This window comes from Erythrolamprus reginae, chromosome 3, assembly GCF_031021105.1.
Source record: "Erythrolamprus reginae isolate rEryReg1 chromosome 3, rEryReg1.hap1, whole genome shotgun sequence".
In the NCBI taxonomy this organism is placed as follows: domain Eukaryota; kingdom Metazoa; phylum Chordata; class Lepidosauria; order Squamata; family Dipsadidae; genus Erythrolamprus; species Erythrolamprus reginae.
This window is the reverse complement of record NC_091952.1, coordinates 90983686-91006166: the sequence shown is the minus strand read 5'-3', so window position 1 is coordinate 91006166 and position 22481 is coordinate 90983686. Positions and strand designations below refer to the sequence as shown.

General features: G+C 37.0%; 1 protein-coding gene across 1 annotated transcript in view; it reads right to left on the bottom strand.

Moving 5' to 3' along the window:
- ST6GALNAC3 (ST6 N-acetylgalactosaminide alpha-2,6-sialyltransferase 3) overlaps positions 1–22481 on the bottom strand; it is a 445976-nt gene that overhangs the window by 114963 nt on the left and 308532 nt on the right. The window contains exon 3 of the mRNA XM_070746190.1: positions 17612–18021. Coding sequence (XP_070602291.1) covers positions 17612–18021 — 410 coding nt within the window. The remainder of the gene's footprint in view (positions 1–17611; positions 18022–22481) is intronic.

The window sequence follows — 22481 nt, the reverse complement described above, 5'->3', positions numbered from 1 at the left end:
ATCTAGTGACCCATATTGTCTTTTTAAATTTATTTAATTTTATTAAATAAATTTATTAATTTAATTTAATTTTTTTAAACATCAGTAGCTATTATATATGACAATGATAAGCATCCCATGGAAATAGGTTTTCCCCCCTATTTCCAGAAAAGTCAACTGACAACTACAGAGAAAATATCTGATCAACGATCCCTTATTAATTTAAAAATCATTTATTGATTCTGATATATGCTGTACACTAGCTGTTCATATATGTAACGTGCTTCATCCAATCCATTAAATAAAAACTAGATAATCAGTAATCAGTAATATAAGAATAAAAATGATTGCATGCCTTCTTAGCACTCTGCATCTGAAACAAGAACAGACAGCATAGTCTTTTCCCATTATTCTCTTTATTTTGAAAGTGATCCCACTGGGCATAAAATAGGTACATCAGAGGACTTTGATCGTAGTCATGCTGATAACCTTCCAACTAGGTTAAAGAGATGCTGCCTTGCTGGGAAGTGCAGTCCTACCTTCATCTCCCACACTATCAAGTGTAAGAAATTCAAGTCCCGTTTTCATTTATTTCTTTTTTTAATTAATAATCTTACTCATAGTTGTAATAAACATAGTAAAAACAGAAACAAACTAAACTGGAAGAGGAAAACAAATGTCTGGAGGATGCAGAAAAAAAGAAAAGAAAAAGAAATATGTAAAAAAGAAGAAAAGCAAGAAAGATGATAATACAGAAAAGCTTCCAACCTTTATCACACCAAACATTAGCTTATATATTAACTTTTCATCCTCTTTTAAAATTACAGATGGAGAAAACTCTTGTCTCCATTGACTAAAGTTTTATCTACGGTATTTACCATTCAGAAATCATTATCTTTTTCTTCCTGGTTCAGCAAAAAATCCATTAGGAGTTACCAGAAATATCGAACAATGTTTTTTATTCCTGATCAAATGGTCTAACTTTATATTCTTCATGTTCCTTTCTCTCTCTCTCTCTCTCTCTCTCTCTCTCTCTCTCCTCAGAATCTTGACCTTTAAATCATTTCTGCAGCATTTGAGGATTTTATATTTCATCACCTTTTTGGCATTTAAAAGGAGTCTTAAAAGCTTTCACCAGTTTACTCTGAAAATCCCGTAGAGGCATCATCCAGAATTTCTTGTCTCATCTGTATTATGTCCAGATACTTTTTTCGATTTGTTTTTTATTCTCGCGTTTTGGTAATCTCAATTTTTTTAAATCTTTAATCTCTTTTAACTCTATAATTCCAATGTCAGTTAATAGTTTTTAAAAAGGTTTTAAAAGTTTTTTCTCATTATCTTCAAATTTATCCATTGAAATCTGTATCCCTAATTCTGATGTATTAGCTGTTAATCCATTCTTTTAAAAATGGATTAAAATAATCCATTTTTTATATTATAGCCTGCTTACCCATTTTTACTCTTTACTTCCTGGTCCTTTAGTTCCATCTTCTTCTTCCTTTAGTTCTTAAACCAAGTTTTATGAGCATATTACATGCTTGTTTTTCAAAGTTTGCAGCAAAAATAACCAATATTCCAAATCTGTGTTGTTTTTCAACCCAGTTAAAGCTCTTAAAACAAGTCCTTTTATTTTTGCTTTTTCTCAATTTTATATAATTCTAAATTCTTAATTCTTTGATTAAATTTTATTAAATCCGAGGAAGGTAAAACTCACATTTTGTAAAATTAAACTCACAATTTTGAAGGTCTCTAATATCCAGTTTAACTCAGTTGGTTAAACTGAACATTTCTAAATGTAGTTTGGAAGTGTGTTCTGCTGGTGTGTCTGGCCGGCTTAATGTACTTATGAATGGCTCTGCTCCCAAAGGAGCTTTTTCAAAAGGCAACTGGACTTTCTTTTCCTTGAAAACATTTCACTACCTACCCAAGAAGCTTCTTCAGTTCGGAGTGAAGGCTCTGCTGTTTCTGAAAACAAATATATAGTGTTCCTTGGCTCCTCCACTCAGACCTAAAGCAGACCACTGTTTTCTGATCTTCCATTCAGAGCACTCATGGATGATCTTCCAATTTCTCCTTGGGAAACATTCAAAGAATCACTCTACTCACTGATTTTTGTTCTTCACAGCGGCTGTCATTTCTGCTCACAATCCAAAGTAATGTTAAAAGATGGGGAGGGAAGGAACAGGGTGTAAAGGGAGGGGAAAGAGGTGGGGTTTTCTCTTAATTCAACAACCATCTCCAGTATGATACTTCTCCACTGGAGCGCTAAGACTACTGGCAGAACCTGGTCTTCAGGCCCTTACATAAGGTCAGAAAAGTGGAAGCCATAGCAGAGAAGGTTCTTCTTCTAGACTCTGCTGGTAGAAATTCTAACTGACAGGGGCCACAGCATGGCCCCTCTGCCAGTGTAGATGAAGTAGGCCAGTTCCATTGGAGTGAGACACTATCCAAGCAACTTGGACACATGCCATGCAGGACACTAAAGGTAATAACCATCAGCTTGAATTGTACCCAGAAACAAGCCAGCAGCCAGTGTAGCAGTGGTATAACATGGGCTACCCTGTACTGCCACACTCTGCAGCAGTTTAATACTCTTCAAGGATATCCCCTTGTAGAGCACATTGCAGTAGTCCAAATGTGAGATGATCAAAGCTTGAGTGAATGAACACAGGCACTCCCGATCCAGGAAAGGCTGCAATTGGTAGGCAATGTAAGTCATGTAAAGGTGACTGCCGCCCACTCTTGCAAGTCCAAGTTGGAAACTAAGTGTGCCTAGGGTAGTACAACCCTATCCAGAGCTAAAGTTGTTAAAAGTCCTGGATCTTTGAAGCTTGAAGGTTCAACTGGAAGTTGGCAAGCAGAATGTTTCCAGCCTCTGAAGGACCTTTGAGGGTGTGTGGGGAAGGCCATTTTTGCCCTCCACAGGCTCCTAGAAAGGCTCTGGAGCTTGGGGAAAGCAAAAAAAAAATTGGCCTTGTGGTTCAACCAAAAGTTGGTAAATGGACCATTTTCTTCCTCCAGAGATTCTTGGGGGGGAGGCTGTTTTCACCCTCCCCAGGCTCCTAGAAACACTTTGAAGCCTGCAAAGACCGAAAAACAGGTGTGGCATTGTATGCGGTGGGCTCACAAACGCAGGCACAGGGGGGTGTCGGCATGAATGCACATGACCCCCTGTACTCCCCTCTTTTGGCATGCAAACCAAAAAAGGTTTTGCCATCACTGCTCTATGCACAGCAAGAGGGCATTATTTAGATCACTGGGGTGGAAATATAAAGTTTAATATCATCAGCATATTGACAATACCTCAATTTATGATAGCAAATGAACATGACCAGCAGCTTCATGCAGATGTTAAAAGGAGGTATTCATTTTGTTACATGCTATGATGAACTTCAACAATATTTTGGAGTAAAGAGCATAAGCAGAATTTGAACTTGTATAAAATGCAATTATTGAAAAGCATTTTTTTTAAAAAGCTGGAGCATAAGAGGTCAACTTATTTGAATATTATATTAATTAATGCTGTCTCCCTGGCAGCATCTGATCTTTGAAAAACTATTTGCATATCAGATATTAGCGATAGAATCATTAACTGTAAAAATCAGAAACACAAAAATTACTGACAGCTGTGATTTCACATAGTTGTGTATATAATCAACATGATCATAGGTTTTTGTGAAGAAATGTATGAAGCCAACATCAGCTGAAGATTTCTCATTTTTGTGGATATAATAATCATAGCATAATTTCTTATTTCTCTTTTTCCCATGCATTCAACATACTTGTAAGCCCACTTAACAGATCTGTCCCAAGTGAATACATTTCCATTCATTTAGAAGAAAATAATTAGTCCTGGTGAATTATAAAATGGTCACATTTCTAAACAGTAGATAGCCATGTTTCTTACAAATGCTGTCCTAAAACTCACCTTTCAGAGATAATGGTGTTTGGTTTAATTAGACACAATCTTTGCAGTCTTCATTAGCTATTAACTTTATATAAAGATAAACTTAAGCATAATGTGTATTTTCATTATCATATAATTGTTATTGTAATTATTACATTATGAGCAATATAATACAGTACATATTTTATTTCTTCACATTAGCGAGCAATTATTTCTACTGTCTTCTCTAATCTACCCGCCCACAGAGGCCAAATTATTAATGCTTTCATATTATTTCTATGGTTATGTTTGTGTCAATAAAATTGGGAAGAGAAAGTGATCTGGATTCACAAACTAGGCCGTGTTGTGTAACTCAGCAAATATTACTTGGGAACGAACTAGTTGGGGGAAAGATCAAAAGCAACATGAGAAAATATTATTTTACTGAAAGAGTAGTGGATCCTTGGAACAAACTTCCAGCAGACGTGGTGGATAAATCCACAGTAACTGAATTAAAACATGCCTGGGATAAACATATATCCATCCTAAGATAGAATACAGAAAATAGTATAAGGGCAGACTAGATGGACCATGAGGTCTTTTTCTACCGTCAGACTTCTATATTTCTATGTTAATTGGAGAATAGAGAATTAAATTAGGCAGATATGTGACTAGTAACTTAATTTCAATTTTATCTAGATTTAATATAGTTTTCCCAAGTTTAGGGGGCAGCGCAAAGGCTCAGTGGTTAAGATGATGGATTTGTCAGCTAGAAAGCCAGTTGCCTAGGTTCAAGACCTAAACGCTAAATGATGAGGTGAGTTCCTGTCCTCATCCCAGCTCCTGTCAAACTTGCAGTTCAAAAGCATGAATTTTTTTTTAAAAAATAGATGGAGTAAATAAATGAGAGTAGATAAATAGATATCACCTTGTTGGGAAGGTAACAACATTCCGTGACATCATGCTAGCCAAATGACCACAGAAATGTCTTTGGACAGCACGGGCTCAATGACCTTTTAATGGAGATGAACAATAGCCCCCAGCAGAGTAAAACCTGCAGTGATTCCTTTTTTTATTTCAAGTTTAAGTTAAGCAATTCCTTAAAAAATAGAATGCAGAACATTACTAATGATCCCTATATATGCATCAGTTATGAGAAGTAAAGGGCAGCTCTCCTTCCTGGAGGATTTCTTCGCGCTGGTGACTCCCAGGTGGGATTGACAGGGGTGCCTCTGTGGGAAGAAATCCTCCAGGAAGGAGAGCAGCTCATCAGAGAGATGATGACCATCCTGCTTCGCCCGCTTGCCAGGAAGGAGAGGTGCCCTGATCAATGATCTGCTCTCTTTCCTGGAGGATTTCTTCCCGCAGCAGCAAAGGCATCCCGGTCAATCCTGCCCAGGAGCCATCAGCTTCACTCCCACTTGCCAGGAATGAGAGGTGCCCCAGTCAATGAGCTGCTCTCCTTCCTGGAGGATATCTTTGTGCTGGCGGCTCCTGGCACATCTGCTGCTGCGGGAAGAAATCCTCTAGGAAAGAGAGCAGCTCATTGACTGGGTGCCTCTCCTTCCTGGCAAGTGGGCGAAGTGGGAATGATGTCATCTCCCTGATGAGCTGCTTTCCTTCCTGGAGGATTCCTTCCCACAGTGGTAGAGGCACCCCTGTCAATCCCACCCGGGAGCCACCAGCGTGAAGAAATCTTCCAGGAAGGAGATCAGCTCATCAGGGAGATGACATCACTCTCGCTTGCCAGGAAGGAGAGGCACCCCGCTCAAAGAGCTACTCTCCTTCCTGGAGGATTTCTTCATGCTGGTGGCTCCTGGGTGGGATTGACAGGGATGCCTCTGCTGCTGCGGGAATATATCTTCCAGGAAAGAGAGTAGCACATTGACTGGGGTGCCCCTCCTTCCTGGCAAGTGGGTGAAACAGCAGTGACATCATCTCCCTGATGAGCTGCTCTTTTTCCTGGGTGGAAAAGCTGAAGCTGAATCCTGCATGTACAAACAAACGTACACTACTGGTGGTGACAAAGCTGCGTGTGCAGCTTCATTTACACCGGTGGAGCACCCATTTTTGCACTGCTGGGATTCTCCTGCTGGGATTCCCCTGCAGCATCACAAAAACATGGAAGTCCGGAGGTGGGGATTCCCATGGAGGTGAGCTTCAGGAGAATCCCAGCAGTGCAAAAACGGGTGCTTTGGCTGGCAAAAGGGGTGAGTTTTGGGCTTGCACGCATTAATTGCTTTTCCATTGATTCCTATGGGAAACATTGTTTCATCTTACAAACTTTTCACCTTACAAACCTCATCCTGGAACCAATTAAGTTTGTATGGCGAGGTATCACTGTATTGTCTCAAAACTGATAAGATGTTTGCTTATGTAAGCATGATAAAATGGGTAAATTTTAGTAATATAGAGACAAATAGTATTATTAATGAACTATCTCACAAAACTGGACAGAATGTTGTTACAAAGAAATATGATGTTGTTGCTAATATTGCCAACTTTAATTTTACAGTAATATAATATTTTTAAGTCTCTGTGACTTGTAGGATTCAATAGCATATCAATCTTTTATCATTCCAGATCACAGACAGCGAGCAGCTGAGGGGCATCTTTTGAGTGAACATTTCATCCTACTAAATCAAAAGCAATTACAAGTATAATTTCTGATTTTTATTATAAAATAACAGCCCTGAATTTTCACAAAGAAATTATGCAACAAATAGAATATTGTAAAACAAGATAAGTTCATTTTAAGGTGCAATTGCATGACTATTATTTGTGATAACAAAATGAATGAAGATTTTTTTCAGCTCCCATCATCTCAAACACTGTCAGAAAAGATACCTTTAATCTTTATTTTGGTGTGAAACCTGGATCTTCCAGCATTATGTAATCTGGAAAGTATTTTCAAAGAGTGATTTTGATGGACTTATTCAGGTGCTTTACTCCTTGCAAAAAAAAAAATACAATCTTACAGTGATTTATTCATTTATACTTTGCCATCAATGTTTGCTCTTCAGTTTCCGAGCTAAAATATTTCTTAATACATGAAATCCCTGGCTGTAATTTTCAGTGGCAAAAATGCCAAGAATTCCTCTCATATGTAAGTAAAATTCAAACAAAATATAAAAATACACAGCACTGAACAAAAGATAAAAGCATGACACTGAATCTCTATTGTACAAGAAGATATTCTTCTTGTTGTTATATTTGCTTTTAAACATTTGAAATGGCTGTAATTTCAAGGCTACTTTTAAATTCCTTCAATAAGATCTCGCTCATCTGAGTCACTGCTGTTCACAGACTGTGAATTTTCGCTTGGTCAAACGAGGTGTGTTGCTGTTGTGTTCACTTACATAACTACTTTTTTTAGTTGCTTTTTCTGTAATAAAATGTTTAAGCTTCCTTATTTGTGATTGCAGAGAAAATGCCCCTTAAAATGTGCACATTGTCAAATACTTCCCCGTTTGCCATTTTTTGCACTACAAGAAGAGATACTGCAGATTAAATAGATAAACTTGTAGTTTCATTAAAGAGTAATTTGGAAAAATCAATAAAAATATCAATGTCTTTTGAAAATAAACACGATGGACTTGACTATGAACTTATAATGTCAACAATAGTACAGTGTTCCCTCGATTTTCGCGGAGGATGCGCTCCAAGACCGCCCGCGAAAGTTGAATTTCCGCGAAGTAGAGATGCGGAAGTAAATACAAGCCATCCCTTAACACTTTAAACCCCTAAATTATCATTTCCCATTCCCTTAACAACCATTTACTCACCATTATTACTGGTACTCACCATTGAATAAAACACTTAATGATCCTGATATTTATATACATAATTATTTATTAACAATAATTATTATTTTTTTGTTATTTATTTGTAAAAATTATTAGTTTGGCGATGACGTATAACATCATCGGACGGGAAAAACCGTAGTATAGGAAAAAAAATAGCGAAGTATTTTTTAATTAATATTTTTTGAAAAACCGTGGTACAGTAGTCCCTCACCTATCGCTGGTGTTACGTTCCAGACCTGGCCACGATAGGTGAAATCTGCGATGGGGAATTTATCGACTGATAGTACTTATTTAAGTATTTATATTGTAATTGTTTGGTAAGTTTTCATTGTTTTAAGTGTTTATAAACCCTTCCCACACAGTATTTATTTTAGATACAGTATTTAAATACAGTATTTACAATTTCAGATATATATATATTTTTAAAAATCTGCCGATCGAGTTCGGCGGGTTGTTTAAATCTGCCGATCGACTTCCTCAGAAACCCGCGATGAAGTGAAGCCGCAGTAGGTGAAGCGCGGTATAGCGAGGGACTACTGTATAGGCTATTCACAAAGTTTGAACCCACAAAAATCGAGGGAACACTGTACTTTCATTCCACACTAGTCACTAACATTGTTGAAAAAAAACAAGAAGCATATTTATTTTTGACAAATGAGAAGAGAAAGAGAAGTAGGAAATGCTAGTGGTTCAATTTATTGTGAAGAATATCCGGAAAGAATCTGCTTTCTGGTATGTTATGTGGGGGCGCAGTGGTTAGAATGCAGTATTGCAGGCTAATTCTGTCAACTACCAGCAGTTCAATTCTCACTGGTTCAAGGTTGACTCAGCCTTCCCTCCTTCCGAGGTCGGTAAAATGGGGACCCAGATTGTTGGGTATGATAGGCTGACTCTGTATACCACTTAGAGAGGGCTGTAAGGCACTATGATGCATTATATAAGTCTAAGTGCTAGTGCTTTCACTATGTTCTACCCAAAAAAGATTAACATGGAAAAGTTTAATTTCCATGCATATTTAAAATGTGGATATTGCTGAAGCAGAAGTGAGTTGCTCTCTGAGGAGAGTGGTATATAAAGGGAATATTATTTTCAGGAAAATGCACAATTCTGCAGATGGCTGCATCAATAAGTTACAGTAGCTTAGCCCTGCTCTATATACATCATTTATCCAGGTTAGAAAGCATTTCTCATACTCTAAATCTCCTTAATTTTCTTTATATTGGCATCCAGTCTGATGTACTTGATTAATAGAACAAAAATGAATACATAAAAGGTGCAAGGTTGTTGGATTTCTATGTGATTTATGGTTATAAGAGATGTTCTTCACTTCATCCAGCAGAGCCTGTTCGTAGCAGAATCGTGCTTCTATGTATATTGGGTACAAATACAATGACTCCAATATAAAACTTATGGTTTTATTTCTTCTTTTTTTCATTAGACAGGTTTCATATTTACACAAATAAACAACTTGATAGTATAACTATATTTCTGTATTCATCTGCTCTCTATGATGCAGATTCACCAACAGTCAGCATACGAATCCCCAAGAATTCTAATCTTCCAACTGCCACACCTGGCCACATGCCAATATGCAAATTAGCGCTCTCTCAACATTTCACTCCCTTTTTCCGTGCTATATGCTAACAAAGGTTGATGAAAGAAACAAATCAACATTAAGAAAATTTAAATATATTCAAATTGGCAAGAAAAAAATTGGGCTATTAGATGGAGACCAGTTTGAAAGGAATGACCAAGAAAAATATGAGATGCAGAAACTGAATTATTTATTTATTTATTTATTTATTTATTTATTTATTTATTAGATTTGTATGCCGCCCCTCTCCATAGACTCGGGGCGGCTAACAATAGTAAAAAGACAATATGAACAAATCTAATATTAAAAGTAATGTAAAAAACCCCAATTTAAGAAACCAATCATACATACAGACATACCATGCATAAATTTTATAAGCCTAGGGGGAAGGGAATATCTCAATTCCCCCATGCCTGATGACAAAGGTGGGTTTTAAGGAGCTTACGAAAGGCAAGGAGGGTGGGGGCAACTCTGATATCTGGGGGTCGGGGCCACCACAGAGAAGGCTCTTCCCCTGGGTCCCACCAAACGACATTGTTTAGTCGACGGGACCCGGAGAAGGCCAACTCTGTGGGACCTAACTGGTCGCTGGGATTCGTGCGGCAGAAGATGGTCCCAGAGATATTCTGGTCTGATGCCATGAAGGGCTTTATAGGTCATAACCAACACTTTGAATTGTGACCGGAAACCGATCGGCAACCAATGCAGACTTTGGAGTGTAGGTGTGACATGGGCATATTTAGGATGGCCCATGATAGCTCTCGCAGCTGCATTCTGCACGATCTGATGTTTCTGAACACTTTTCAAAGGTAGCCCCATGTTACAGTAGTCGAGCCTTGAGGTGATGAGGGCATGAGTGACTGTGAGCAGTGAGTCCTGGTCCAAATATATATTATTGAATTACACAGGAAGAAAGTACTGGTCCTGGTGGCATCTGTCTGAGAGTTCCTTAAGAACACAACATTTCTGACTCTTAATAAAATTATGTACCATGTCCCTCAGTTCTACTAGAAGATCAGAAAATAGCCAATGTTAAATTAGCTTTTAAACATAGACACAGAGGACATCCCAGAAATTGTAGCTCAACTTCACAGGAATATCACCAAGCGCAGAGAGGAATCAGCCTTGGTAAGAGAAACCAGCTTGGATTCTGCAAAGGTAAATTCATATACTTGGATTTTCAACAAACCTTTGAGAATTTCATCAAAGATTCTTCTGCTGTTATGGGATAGGTCATAGTTAAAAACTGAAAACAAAGTTACAAATAAGTGGATAATTTTTTTCAATGGAAGATCGATAACAAGCTCCATAGCGATCTGTGAGATTTTTACCTTTTTTCATAAATTATCTTAAGTTAGTGGTAAGTAGTGATAGGCCAGGATGATATGAACTGGATTTGGGGAAACATTTCTCTACATACTACTTACTACATACCACATACCACTTACAATGATTAGAGAATATAGAGTAATTCAGCTAGCGATTGTGAGAAACTGATTAAGATGGGCCTGCTCCAACAGGATTGGTTGAGGATAAAAAACAATTTCTAACGCATATCTGATTGTTGGATAGAAAAGCAATGAGAAAAGCAGGTGAAACATGGAAGATTGCTTCACTCGCTAACACCTTGTTAGGGGTGAAAAACAGCTTCAAAAAAGCTACATTCATACATTAAGACGCACCCAAATTTTCACCCTTTTTTAGGGTGGGGGAAAGTGTGTCTTACATTAGTTACATTAATTATCTTCTTTTAGTGCAAGCAGAATTCTACTGAATACAAATATAACGTAGTAGAAGCAAATAGCCCTTTTGATGTAGTCATTCAGTGACTTACGGATTGAACAGAATAAGTCCCCATAGCCATTTTTCAACTATGAAATATAAAAACTAATGGATGTAGCCCATAACCTAGTCTCATGTGCAGTTCTATTTTTATAGAGCATTCTACAGCACTTGTCAATTTTTGAAGACACAAATTTAGATTTTATCCAAAGTGTTATCCCCGGGTTGATTAAACAAAACACTGATGAAAAGATGATAAAAGCATGCAAATTGTTTCACATTAATATAACCCCACGAATCTATACTCAGAAAAGCACTGCACTTTGTACAGTGGAGTTACTTCTAGGTAAAAACAAAAACAACATTGAAACATATCATACAATCCAAATAAAATATAAATCAAATATATGTTACTTGGCTGTTTCCAAGAGCCATGATTTTCATAAAGTTTCTCCAAACTATATTCATTTCCTAGAATATAAAAAAACCAAACCAGAATTCTCAGCTAAATGTGTTTATTCATTAAGAATGGCTTCATAAAGAAACATAAAAGCAATTAATAATAAACTAGGAGGATTAAGTTTAGAAGGACCACTAGCTAATTCCTGACCTGTAGTGGAAAGTACCTGACTATCGGGTTCAATCTCAGAGACAAGATAATTATCTTTCATTTGCTTGCCCCAAATGGACTCACAAATTGATATCCCCCCAACATACATGAACCATAAAAAAACTATGGGACATATTGCTAACAACTCAGAGTTTTAGAGGGTACATTTTAGCATTAGCATCAGATCTTTCCTTACAATGTAGCATTTAAAACACTTAAAACTCCTTATTTAAAGGATGCAGTTTGTGTTCGATAATGAAAAAAAATGTATTTAATTCATTAATTTGTTGTGCTTTTGTATTTTTTCATCAATGAAGAACTCTTCTTATACATTGGGGCAATTAGTCATTCCATTAATGATGATGAACAAAACCATTAAGGAAGTATCTTGAGAAAATATTCAGAAGTTTCTGGATACATCAAGACTGGAATTTGGATATAAATGATGAATGTAATTCCAGATCATATCTCCACTACCCTGAGAGGAACACCAGGTCAAGTGTGTGTCCCCACTATGATTCGGACCCTGAATTACTTGGGTCAGGTCCATGGTTGTTATGGAAACCAAGAACTCCTGAGTCACATCTGAGGATTTGCCAAGTGATGGCCAGTTAAAGTTCCCCAGTACCATAAGCCTGGGGAACTCTACCACCAATCCAGTTACCACCTCTAGCAGCACAGGAAGGGCCATTGTGATGCAGCTGGGAGGCAGGTACATCAGCAATAAGCCCAACAGAACCCCTGAGTCCAACTTCAAGAGGAGAGACTTACACCCATCAATCTCCGGGGCAGGGATCCTGTGAAGAAGACTCCTCCTGCGGGCAATAATTGCAACTCCTCCATCCCTTCCCTGGAGTTGCGGCTGATGCAGTACTTAAAATCTATCTGGGCACATCTCTAAGAGGGGAATATTCCCCCCTCCTGGTCCAGCCAGTCTAAGTTATACATTCCAGATCAGCTCCCCCTCCTCCAAGTTCTAGTTTGGGTAGAATGCCTGGGTCAGGAATTGAGGTAAGATGATGATAGAACAGATGTCAACAGGACAAAGCAGTAACTGGCCCAGGCAAGACTCTGTCAAGCTGCTATTTATATGGTGGCTGTCAAAACTGGTACCAATAGGAGAGCTATAATTTTCCCATCGGCCGAGCTGTCAATGGACAGCCAATAGGAAAATAGCTCTTAGCTGCTAGGTAGATTTTGAGTGTGGAGATGCAGCAATAAGGACAACGTGTATTTGCTGTGATAGAGATCTGCACTCAGAACATGCATTATGGAGCATATTTGCAACTATATTAAAGCATATAGTTGGAAACTTGGAAGTTGAAGAAGTGCTAACACATCTACAGTGCATCAGATCAGAAAGTTGTGCCAAGTTATTGGTATGAATACTAGCTCCAAGATCAGGTGACAGTCACATTTTGTAATATGTAACGTGTGTAAACAGCTGAAAAGAATATGGACCCACTAGTCAAGATGTTGGCCATGAGAGGACATACAAATCCAATAAATAATAATAATAATAATAATAATAATAATAATAATAATAATAATACAGTCAAGTTGTAAACTACAGGATATACAAGACAAATTTCAGGTTGGCTCTGGTTGAACCTAACTGATAGCGGCATTGTTTAGTGATATTTTCAGCACCTTTTCTATTAAAATGACTTGTTTGTAAATAGTTGCAAGCTGAACCTTCCATTTCCACTTCCCCTTTCTACACTATTATCTGATAAAGCTATATAGAATGTGGTGCATTGATCTCTTTGATTCTAACCTTCATTAATTTTAGAGATCCCTGAAGATGGAACAACTTTGGTGCCAGCTAATTAAATGCTCTCTAGAGTTTCTCTCCATGCATTTTACTAGGCTGAAATGAACTCCTTTTCTTTCAATGCAATCTACAAAGATTTTTCCCCCCTAGCTATTACTAATTAAATGATGCTGTAAGAATTTTATTACATTTTTAAACATCAGGGAAACAAAACTGCAAATCAGAATTCAGGTAAACTCTTCAAAAAGGAGGGAAATCTTTTTTTCACATTTTGTTACTAGCTGGCATCCCTTCACATATAACTTAAATTCTCCTTTCATCTCACTCTGCGTATTTAATAATGCTTCGAATGATGCTAATGAAATACTGGAAGAAGCTGTCAGCTTTTGAGTGCCTTCAAGAATGTATAAACTAAAAACACATTAGTATGAAAGTCCTTCTGCCACGGTATAATTTTTTTAATGCACAACAATAATAGAGAAAAGAGAATTTGCAGTGACTTAAAGTACCTTTCTAATTAAAGTCTCTAGAAAGAATAAACTTGCCTTCACATTCATATTGAGATGGAAATGAGAGCAATCACAATTTTTAGCACCCCGTTTATGAATAAAATACTCTTACTTGATTAAGATAAAAATGAGAGGTATTTGGGAACATGGAGAGTTAATTAATGGTAAAGGACCAGTGTGTGTTTGTGTGTGTGTGTGTGTGTGTGAGAGAGAGAGAGAGAGGGGGAGGGAGGGAGGGAGAGAGGGGGAGAGAGAGAGAGAAGGGGAGAGAGAAAGAGAAATGGGTGGGCAATGGAGAAAATAGTCTTGAGTTGTGTGCATGGAGAAACCTTTTCAAACTATGATCCATTCTGAAATGATCAGATGGATATCTTATCCCACTACTAAAACAAATCAGCTACACTATAATGTGAATACATTAAATTTTATTGTTAGCCTTCACATATTCTGCATCTCAACATCAATGAATGAAAAATAATAGATATGGTAATACATGGTGACAGGATGCAGTGAGAAGTAAATGGCAGTGTAGGAACTTTGATAATATTTTGCCATCAATCCTTAAAAATCCTTATTATTGGAATCTTAAAAATGCTAGTTTGGGTTCTTCTATCAGCATAGGTAAATATAATTATTACATTCTAAATTACATTTTGCACTGTAGAAGTGACTATGTTCTGGAGACCTCACCTACAAAAAGATCTTGACAAAATTGAACGGGTCCAAAGACGGGCTACAAGAATGGTGGAAGGTCTTAAGCATAAAACGTATCAGGAAAGACTTCATGAACTCAATCTGTATAGTCTGGAGGACAGAAGGAAAAGGGGGGACATGATCGAAACATTTAAATATATTAAAGGGTTAAATAAGGTCCAGGAGGGAAGTGTTTTTAATAGGAAAGTGAACACAAGAACAAGGGGACACAATCTGAAGTTAGTTGGGGGAAAGATCAAAAGCAACATGAGAAAATATTATTTTACTGAAAGAGTAGTAGATCCTTGGAACAAACTTCCAGCAGACATGGTAGATAAATCCACAGTAACTGAATTTAAACATGCCTGGGATAAACATATATCCATCCTAAGATAAAATAGAGAAAATAGTATAAGGGCAGACTAGATGGACCACGAGGTCTTTTTTTGCCGTCAGACTTCTATGTTTCTATAGTACATGCCTCTTAACTATCTCTGAGAAACATACAATATAGATACTGTAATGACAGAAGCATTTCGTTTTGGAGGCTCATATTACTCTGCAGAACTATCAAATGTCTGATAATGGTTCAACAAACTAAAACTTTGTTACTTTGTTAGATTATTATCACACATTAGCCATGTACTGTATTTCCACGGTTAATATTTTAAGAATAAGCCTCCCAAAATTTCCATTTCCAACACAAGCTGTGCATTTGTGTGTCCTATGAGCAGCATTTGGCTTCCTCATAATTTTGCTGCAAAGTCAGAGTGTTGTTTAATACCACCCTAATGGAAGAAAAGTTATTTATCTGAGGAAGCAAAATAAAAAATCTCGCTTTACTAACAAAACAGGAGCTAAGGAAGAAAAATCCAGAGCGAACAAATGTTTAATGGTTTGGCAAGACCTATGTGGTCATTTTCTTCACACATGGAGCTCAGTTGCTATTTGACAGTTCAGCAAATGGTTCACAAACAGAATAAACTTCTCTATCTGATTCTGGTGTCTCCATGGAGCCAAGAGTTAGACAGCAACATATGGAACACAACAAAAGAATCAATATGGTCCACAATGACTGCCTTGTATTTTGATCTAAAATTCATACATTGGAGTCCTACTCTACTCCAAACTCCACTAGGTGTTTTTGACAAATTGTTATATCCAGCCTTCAGCTCTTTCATATAGAAATGGGATGTGATAGCACAGTGGTTGGAATGCAGCATTGCAGGCTAATTCTGTCGACTGGCGGCAGTTCGATTCTCACCAACTCAAGATTACTCAATCTTACATCATTCTGAGGTCAATAAAATGAAGGTCCAGATTGTTGGGGGCGGTATGCTCAACTCTGTCAACCACTTAGAAAGGGCTGAAAAGCACTGTGAAGTGGTATATAACTCTAAGTGCTATTATCATTCTGCTTCAGAGGTACCGAAGAATAATACAATGGAAAACTAATGCTATACCTCTGATCTAGGTGTAAGGCGGATTCACAGAGTTTTCTATAGAAAGCTGCATATAAAAATAGAAGGCTTTTTCTATGCATCTCCACATAGACTTGAACAGTGGTTCTCAACCTTTTCTTCACCATGGATTCCCTTTTATGGCCATGGACTACTAAGACTTAACTCAAGATTTAAATCGTAACATTTCTTCAAACCTTCATGGCCCCCTGTGATAACATCATGGCCCTGCCAGTGGTCTGTGGGTCACAGGTTGAAAACCACTGAATTAGAGTGTATATGAGGTAAGAAAATACCAGTTTCAACTTCCTTCGTTTGCTTAATAGGGCTACATTTTAACATATTTTCTATATTAATATTCATGCAACATACAAATCCATACCTTAAAAAAAACTAATATTTTTTTCAGTTAATGAATGTATGAATTTATTGTCAGTTCTACTTCAAAATCCTATCTTCCCTGACACTTCCTTTCTCTTCTCCTGATGTTGCCCATTATTGATTTTCGCATGATCACCTTAGGGTGTAGCAATTTCTTATATTCTGTATAGTGCTGTATAATCTAGTGATACTTTACAAAAAAAGCTTTACTGTATAATCTAGTGATACTTTACAAAAATTCATCTTTTCAAATTTAGTTCTTTTGCAAGCATACAAAGACATACAACATTCATTCAAAAAGTTGCAGAACAGACTTCAAAATTCCTTTTTTCCCCCTTCTTACCTTTCTCTTCGTGACCAGAAAAAAATAATCCCTACCTAAACCATTTTAATTTCATTATGTTTTGTTTAAATAACACCTGGGTTGTATTACTTCAATTTTTGGATCTTGTGTAGTTTGTCCCAAAAAACACGGCCTAAGACATTTCTGTTCTCTCTTTGTAACTGACCATAACAGTGCTTCCTTAAATGCTCAACTAATTGTTCAAACCTATTTTTTGGTCTTCAAATTTTACAAAGCAGTTTTGATACAAACATCTGGAGCTAAATAGAACATAATAATAGTCTACAGTATCTATCTTGGGATACATTATAATTCCATGCATATAAAAACACAAAAGGCTTGAAAATTCATAAAACCTCTAACAAGCAATACACTAATAATATATTTTTCTCTTGTGTTTCTTTCTTTATATGGCCAACTACAGTAGCCATATATCATTTGGCACTACTTGAAGTGTACTAAACACTTCAGTATGAAGCAATCCTACCTAAAAATTTTAAAGCATGGAAATTGGCACCATAAGCAAATGGAGCAAAGTAAACATTCAAAATCCTTTATAGAAACATGTATGTTTGAGAATCTTAGCCAAAAAGAAAGTAAATGACAATTAGAAGATAATGGGCAGGTCTGTTTTTAGCCAAGTGCAAAAACACCAGCCAAAAGAGTGTATCTTTTTAAAATACTAATTTGAAAGATTGATTTATTAGTGACATGTACAGATTAAAGAAAAACAACATAGTACTTTCTTGTTAAATTGTTGAAATAATTATTTTGGTCTGCCATGCAGGACTTACCGATCCTTCCCAGTTTCCTTTTTAAATATCTCATCACAGTAGCCCATGCGTTTTTCAGTGGTCACATAGATTTTGGCTTCAGGATAACTGTCTACAGTCTTCTTCAGCATATTATATACAATGCCACTTCCATCTTTTCTCATATTTCGGAAAGGTCCCCAGATGACATAAACTGTACTATTGGTTTCCTTGAAAAAATAGTCTGCATTCTTCAGCAAAAGAGGGACACTAGTATGGGAGACAACTCTTATTGTTGTCCTTTTTCCAACATCTTCTTCATAACCCTTGGTGGGAGCATTATTCATTCTCCATATACAGGAAGCCTGATCAATTTCAGGTCCTACTTTCTGTTCTGTCATCTGACCTGAGCTTGAAATAATGGCACAGAGATCACACTCCAGCTGCAGAGGCTGTTGGAAAGGAAAGGGAAAAAACAGTCAATCAATTTCACATGACACTTGGAAGCAACTGGGAGTAGAGGATCTAAAGATCTGGAATCAGGTTATATAGATCCTACGCAGGAATAAGACCTCTGATCTACCACTAACAGAAGTTATATCAATGAGTATCAGCAGCCAAACCTTTCTATAAGATACCCCAGTGGTGTATTAGACATTAGGCAGACTAAGCATGTGCATAGGATGGCAGGCCTAAAGGGGCAACACAAAATTGAGAAAGGGAAAAACCCCCCACTGAAGATTTGTAAAAAAAAATAAAAATGATAAAACTAGGACTAAAAACTACAAGCTGACGAGATCAACAGCATTTAGAGAAAACCTATACAAAATGTACTACCTATACAAAATGTACTACCCCCCGGCAAGACTATCACAAATGTATAAAGGAATAAATCCAAAATGTTGGAGATGTAAAGAAAAGGGGACTTATTATCACACTTGGTGGACTTGCCCAATAATTAAAATTTTTTGGATTAAAATACAAAAATGGATAAAAGAAATATTACAAATTAAGATAAATAGAAGACCCGAAGCGTTCCTTCTTGGGATTATAGACCAAAAAATAGATAAAAATAAATATTATTTATTAATACACATATTGACTGCAACCAGGATGGCAATTGCCCAACAATGGAAACAACCCAAACCTCCTGATGACGATTTGATATTAAAAAAAATTTTAGACTGTGCAGAATCAGACGCATTAACACTCAAATTAAAAAACTAAAGAAGAATCCGACCATTATAAAACTTGGAAATACTTCTATGACTGGTTTAAGAGAAGAAAGAAAAACTTAAATTGAAATTCAACAATAATAATACTTTATATCCTTTTTATTTGATATGACAGATCACAAAAGATCTATATACAGTAATTTTTAGGGAAGATTTGTATGAATTTCAATAAATTAAATATGAATGAATGAAGGCGGTTAAGAAAATAAAAATAATTAAAAAAATATGGACAACTTAAAGGAGAAGATGGTAGATACCGATGATATGATATACTTCACCAGAAGATAATTTAAAATTATATGATGATTTATAACTTACCCCCTCAAGGGAATTTAAGTATAAATATTACATATTATGTTATATGTTTATTGTTATTGTCATTATTGTTTAGTGTATTTAAATAAGTAATTAATTATATTATTAGAATTATTCTATTTTTTGTTTGTTTGTCTGTTTGTTAGTATGTGTTAGTTTGGCATTGTTTCAACTCATGATTTATACCATTTATTTTATTTGTTTAAATGTGTATATATGCAATAAAAATTTTAAAAAAAAACCTAGGAGGGGGGTACCAAGATTTGTCAGTGCTTAGGGCACCAGTGAACCTTAATCCATCACTGGGATACCCACACCTTTATAGAATATGTGTTTTCTTCCATTTCTTGGTGACTTGATGGGATCAAAAAATATCTTTTTAATTTTAATTAGCTTATGAATGATTATAATGCAAAAACCAGCAATGGGTTTAATTTAGAGGGTAACGAGTGAAGCCTTGACATAAAATTCTCTTTTTCAGCATCTTTTTATCCTCAGCGAGAATCTGCTGCTTAAGGTAAGTAGCTCACTTGTCTAATTGCAGCCCTGATTGTAATGCAAAAAGGATAGCTGGAGAAAATTGCAGCGTGCACAAAAGTAGATTTAGAAAGAGCAAACAGGAAGAAGCAACAACAGCATACTAGAGATAAGTCTGCCAAAGGGAATGTTGATGAAAGAAACTGCGATATGAAAGAAGCAGAACTATAGGGGATGAGCAAGTGAAAAGGAAAAGCCAATAGAAAGAATTTTGGAACTACTAGACTTCTTCCTAGACTTCTTTCTGAACCATATTCATCGTGCATTTAAAAAAATGATAAGCGAAGGTTGTTAGCAGGTTGGAAGTTCAATGAATGCAAGAAAGGTACTCTAACATGATAAGCAGTGTGGACTGTGCGTACATCAGCAATCCAAATGTCAGTTCAATTTGGATCAATATGGATCACTGATTCAGTTTGGATTTCTGAACTATATTGGGTTTTCAAATCAGATAATTTAAGAAAGTCAGACTGATTTGGAAAATAAATTCAATTTAGAAAAGGACCTTTCTGCAAATAAGATACCCAGCCATATAGTCACATAGTCACCCAGCAAATAAGATACCCAGCAATTTGGAGGCAAGTGATTTGATGGTTCAATCCAAAAAGTAACTTTGATTCAGAGGCACTCAAATAATTTTTGACCTAAACCTCTGAATCCCAATTATTTGCACATTACTTTAATCCTGTGCAAGATTGTTCAAAATAAGTAGTCCAGATCCATTATAATACAATTATTGTTGGTGTTGGTTGAGGGACAGAGGTCAGTTGAGGCCAGTTCTTTGCGGGGTGCCACTGGGGTCGATTCTCCCCCCCCCTCCTATTTAACATCTATATAAAACTGCTGGGTGATATCATCCGACAACATGGGATGAGGTATCATCAGTACCTTGATCATACCCAGCTTTACATCTTTACCCCATGCCAATTTAGCGAAGCGGTGGACGCAATGTGCCAGTGCCTGGAGACTGAGGGTCTGGATGAATGTCAACAGATTCAAACTCAACCCAGACAAGACTGAATGGCTGTGGGCATTGTCTCGAAAGGACAGTTTTATCTATCCACCTTTGGCTCTGGAGGAGGAAATATTAACCGCCACAGAGTGGATTTGAAACTTCGATGTTCTCCTAGATCCACAGCTGAGGCTAGATCACATCTCTCAGCTGTGGCTAGGGGGGCCTTTGCACAGATTCATCTTGTGCTTCAGTTGCGGCCCTACTTGGATCAGGAATCTCTGCTCACAGTCACTCACACCCTTATCACCTCACGTCTCACCTATTACAATGCGCTCTACATGGTGCTACCCTTGAAAAGTATTTGGAGACTACAATTGGTCCACAATGCAGCCACGCAAGCTGTTATGGGTGTACCTAGCTTTTATTATTTTATATTCAAAGTGTTGGTTATGACCTATAAAGCCCTTCATGGCATCGGACCAGAATATCTCCGGGACCGCCTTCTGCCGCATGAATCCCAGCGACCGGTAAGGTCACACAGAGTTGGCCTTCTTCAGGTACCGTCGATTAAACAATGTCGTTTGGCGGGACCCAGGTGATGAGCCTTCTCTGTGGCGGCCCCAACCCTCCGGAACCAGCTCCCCCCAGAGATTAGAACTGCCCCCACCCTCCTCACCTTTCGCAAACTCCTTAAAACCCATCACTGCCGTCAGGCATGGGGGAATTGAGACATCTCCCCTGGGCCTATACAGTTTATGCATGGTATGGTTGTCTGTATGTTTGCTTTTAATAATGGGGTTTTTAGTGTTTTTAAATTATTAGATTTGTTGTACATTGTTTTATTGTTGCGGTGAGCCGCCCCGAGTCTATGGAGAGGGGCGGCATACAAATCAATCAATCAATCAAACAAACAATCAATCAATCAAAAAAAAACAAACAAACAAACAAACATTGCTGCTTTTACTGTATTCTTTACTATTTAGGACAAATGGTTTTCTCGTCTCTTCTTGAAAACCCATAACTGCTAGAGGTAAACTGTCCCATTAATTTCTCTCACTGCCAGGAAATTTCTTCTTAATTCAAATTGGATCTCTTTAATAATCTTCCACCTGTCACACCCTGTCCTGTGTTCTGTGTTCATACTGGAAGACTGCTATCATTTCATCCCTACACCTTTGCATATTTCATTACCGCAACTGTTCATCATATGGTTTAACTTCCAGAAACCTTATCATATTTGTTTCTCTTTTCTGCACTACAGTATATATGCTTAATTGAAAGAGGGCAGGTACGCAAATAAAATAAGTTCAAAACGTTGAAAGGAGATAAAATGAATCAACTCATTTGTTGGCATAACTATTGAATAATAGGATGGAAATGCCAGTAGCAAAAATTCTTTCTCTTTTTATGTCATCCTGTACACTGCCTGGAATGTCTCTTTCATTCTCTGTGATTTTAAGTCAAGCAGATAATTATTGCTTGTTTCAAATCTCTTTTTCTATTCCAGAATTGATTGCAAAGAAGAGCAAATACACCACTCTCTACATATATTCATTGATCTGCAGTCAGCACTGCTTTTACACCAAAAACTTGAGATATATTAACTCACTTTTTTCCTAATGCATTTTTGACAAACACAATATTTATTAATAGAGGCACAAAGGAACCAAATATGTATATTCTTGATAAGAAATGGGAAGCATTGAAAGTTCACATGAGCAAGGTAGATCCTGTCAATCTTCTATGGTCAGTGTTATTTCTCAATTTAAATATTTTATCGCTGTTAGCATGCAACCTCAGTGCATATTAGTATGTGTAGTGCCAATGCATATTTTGTATCAATGTGTATTAATATTAATAAAAGTTCATG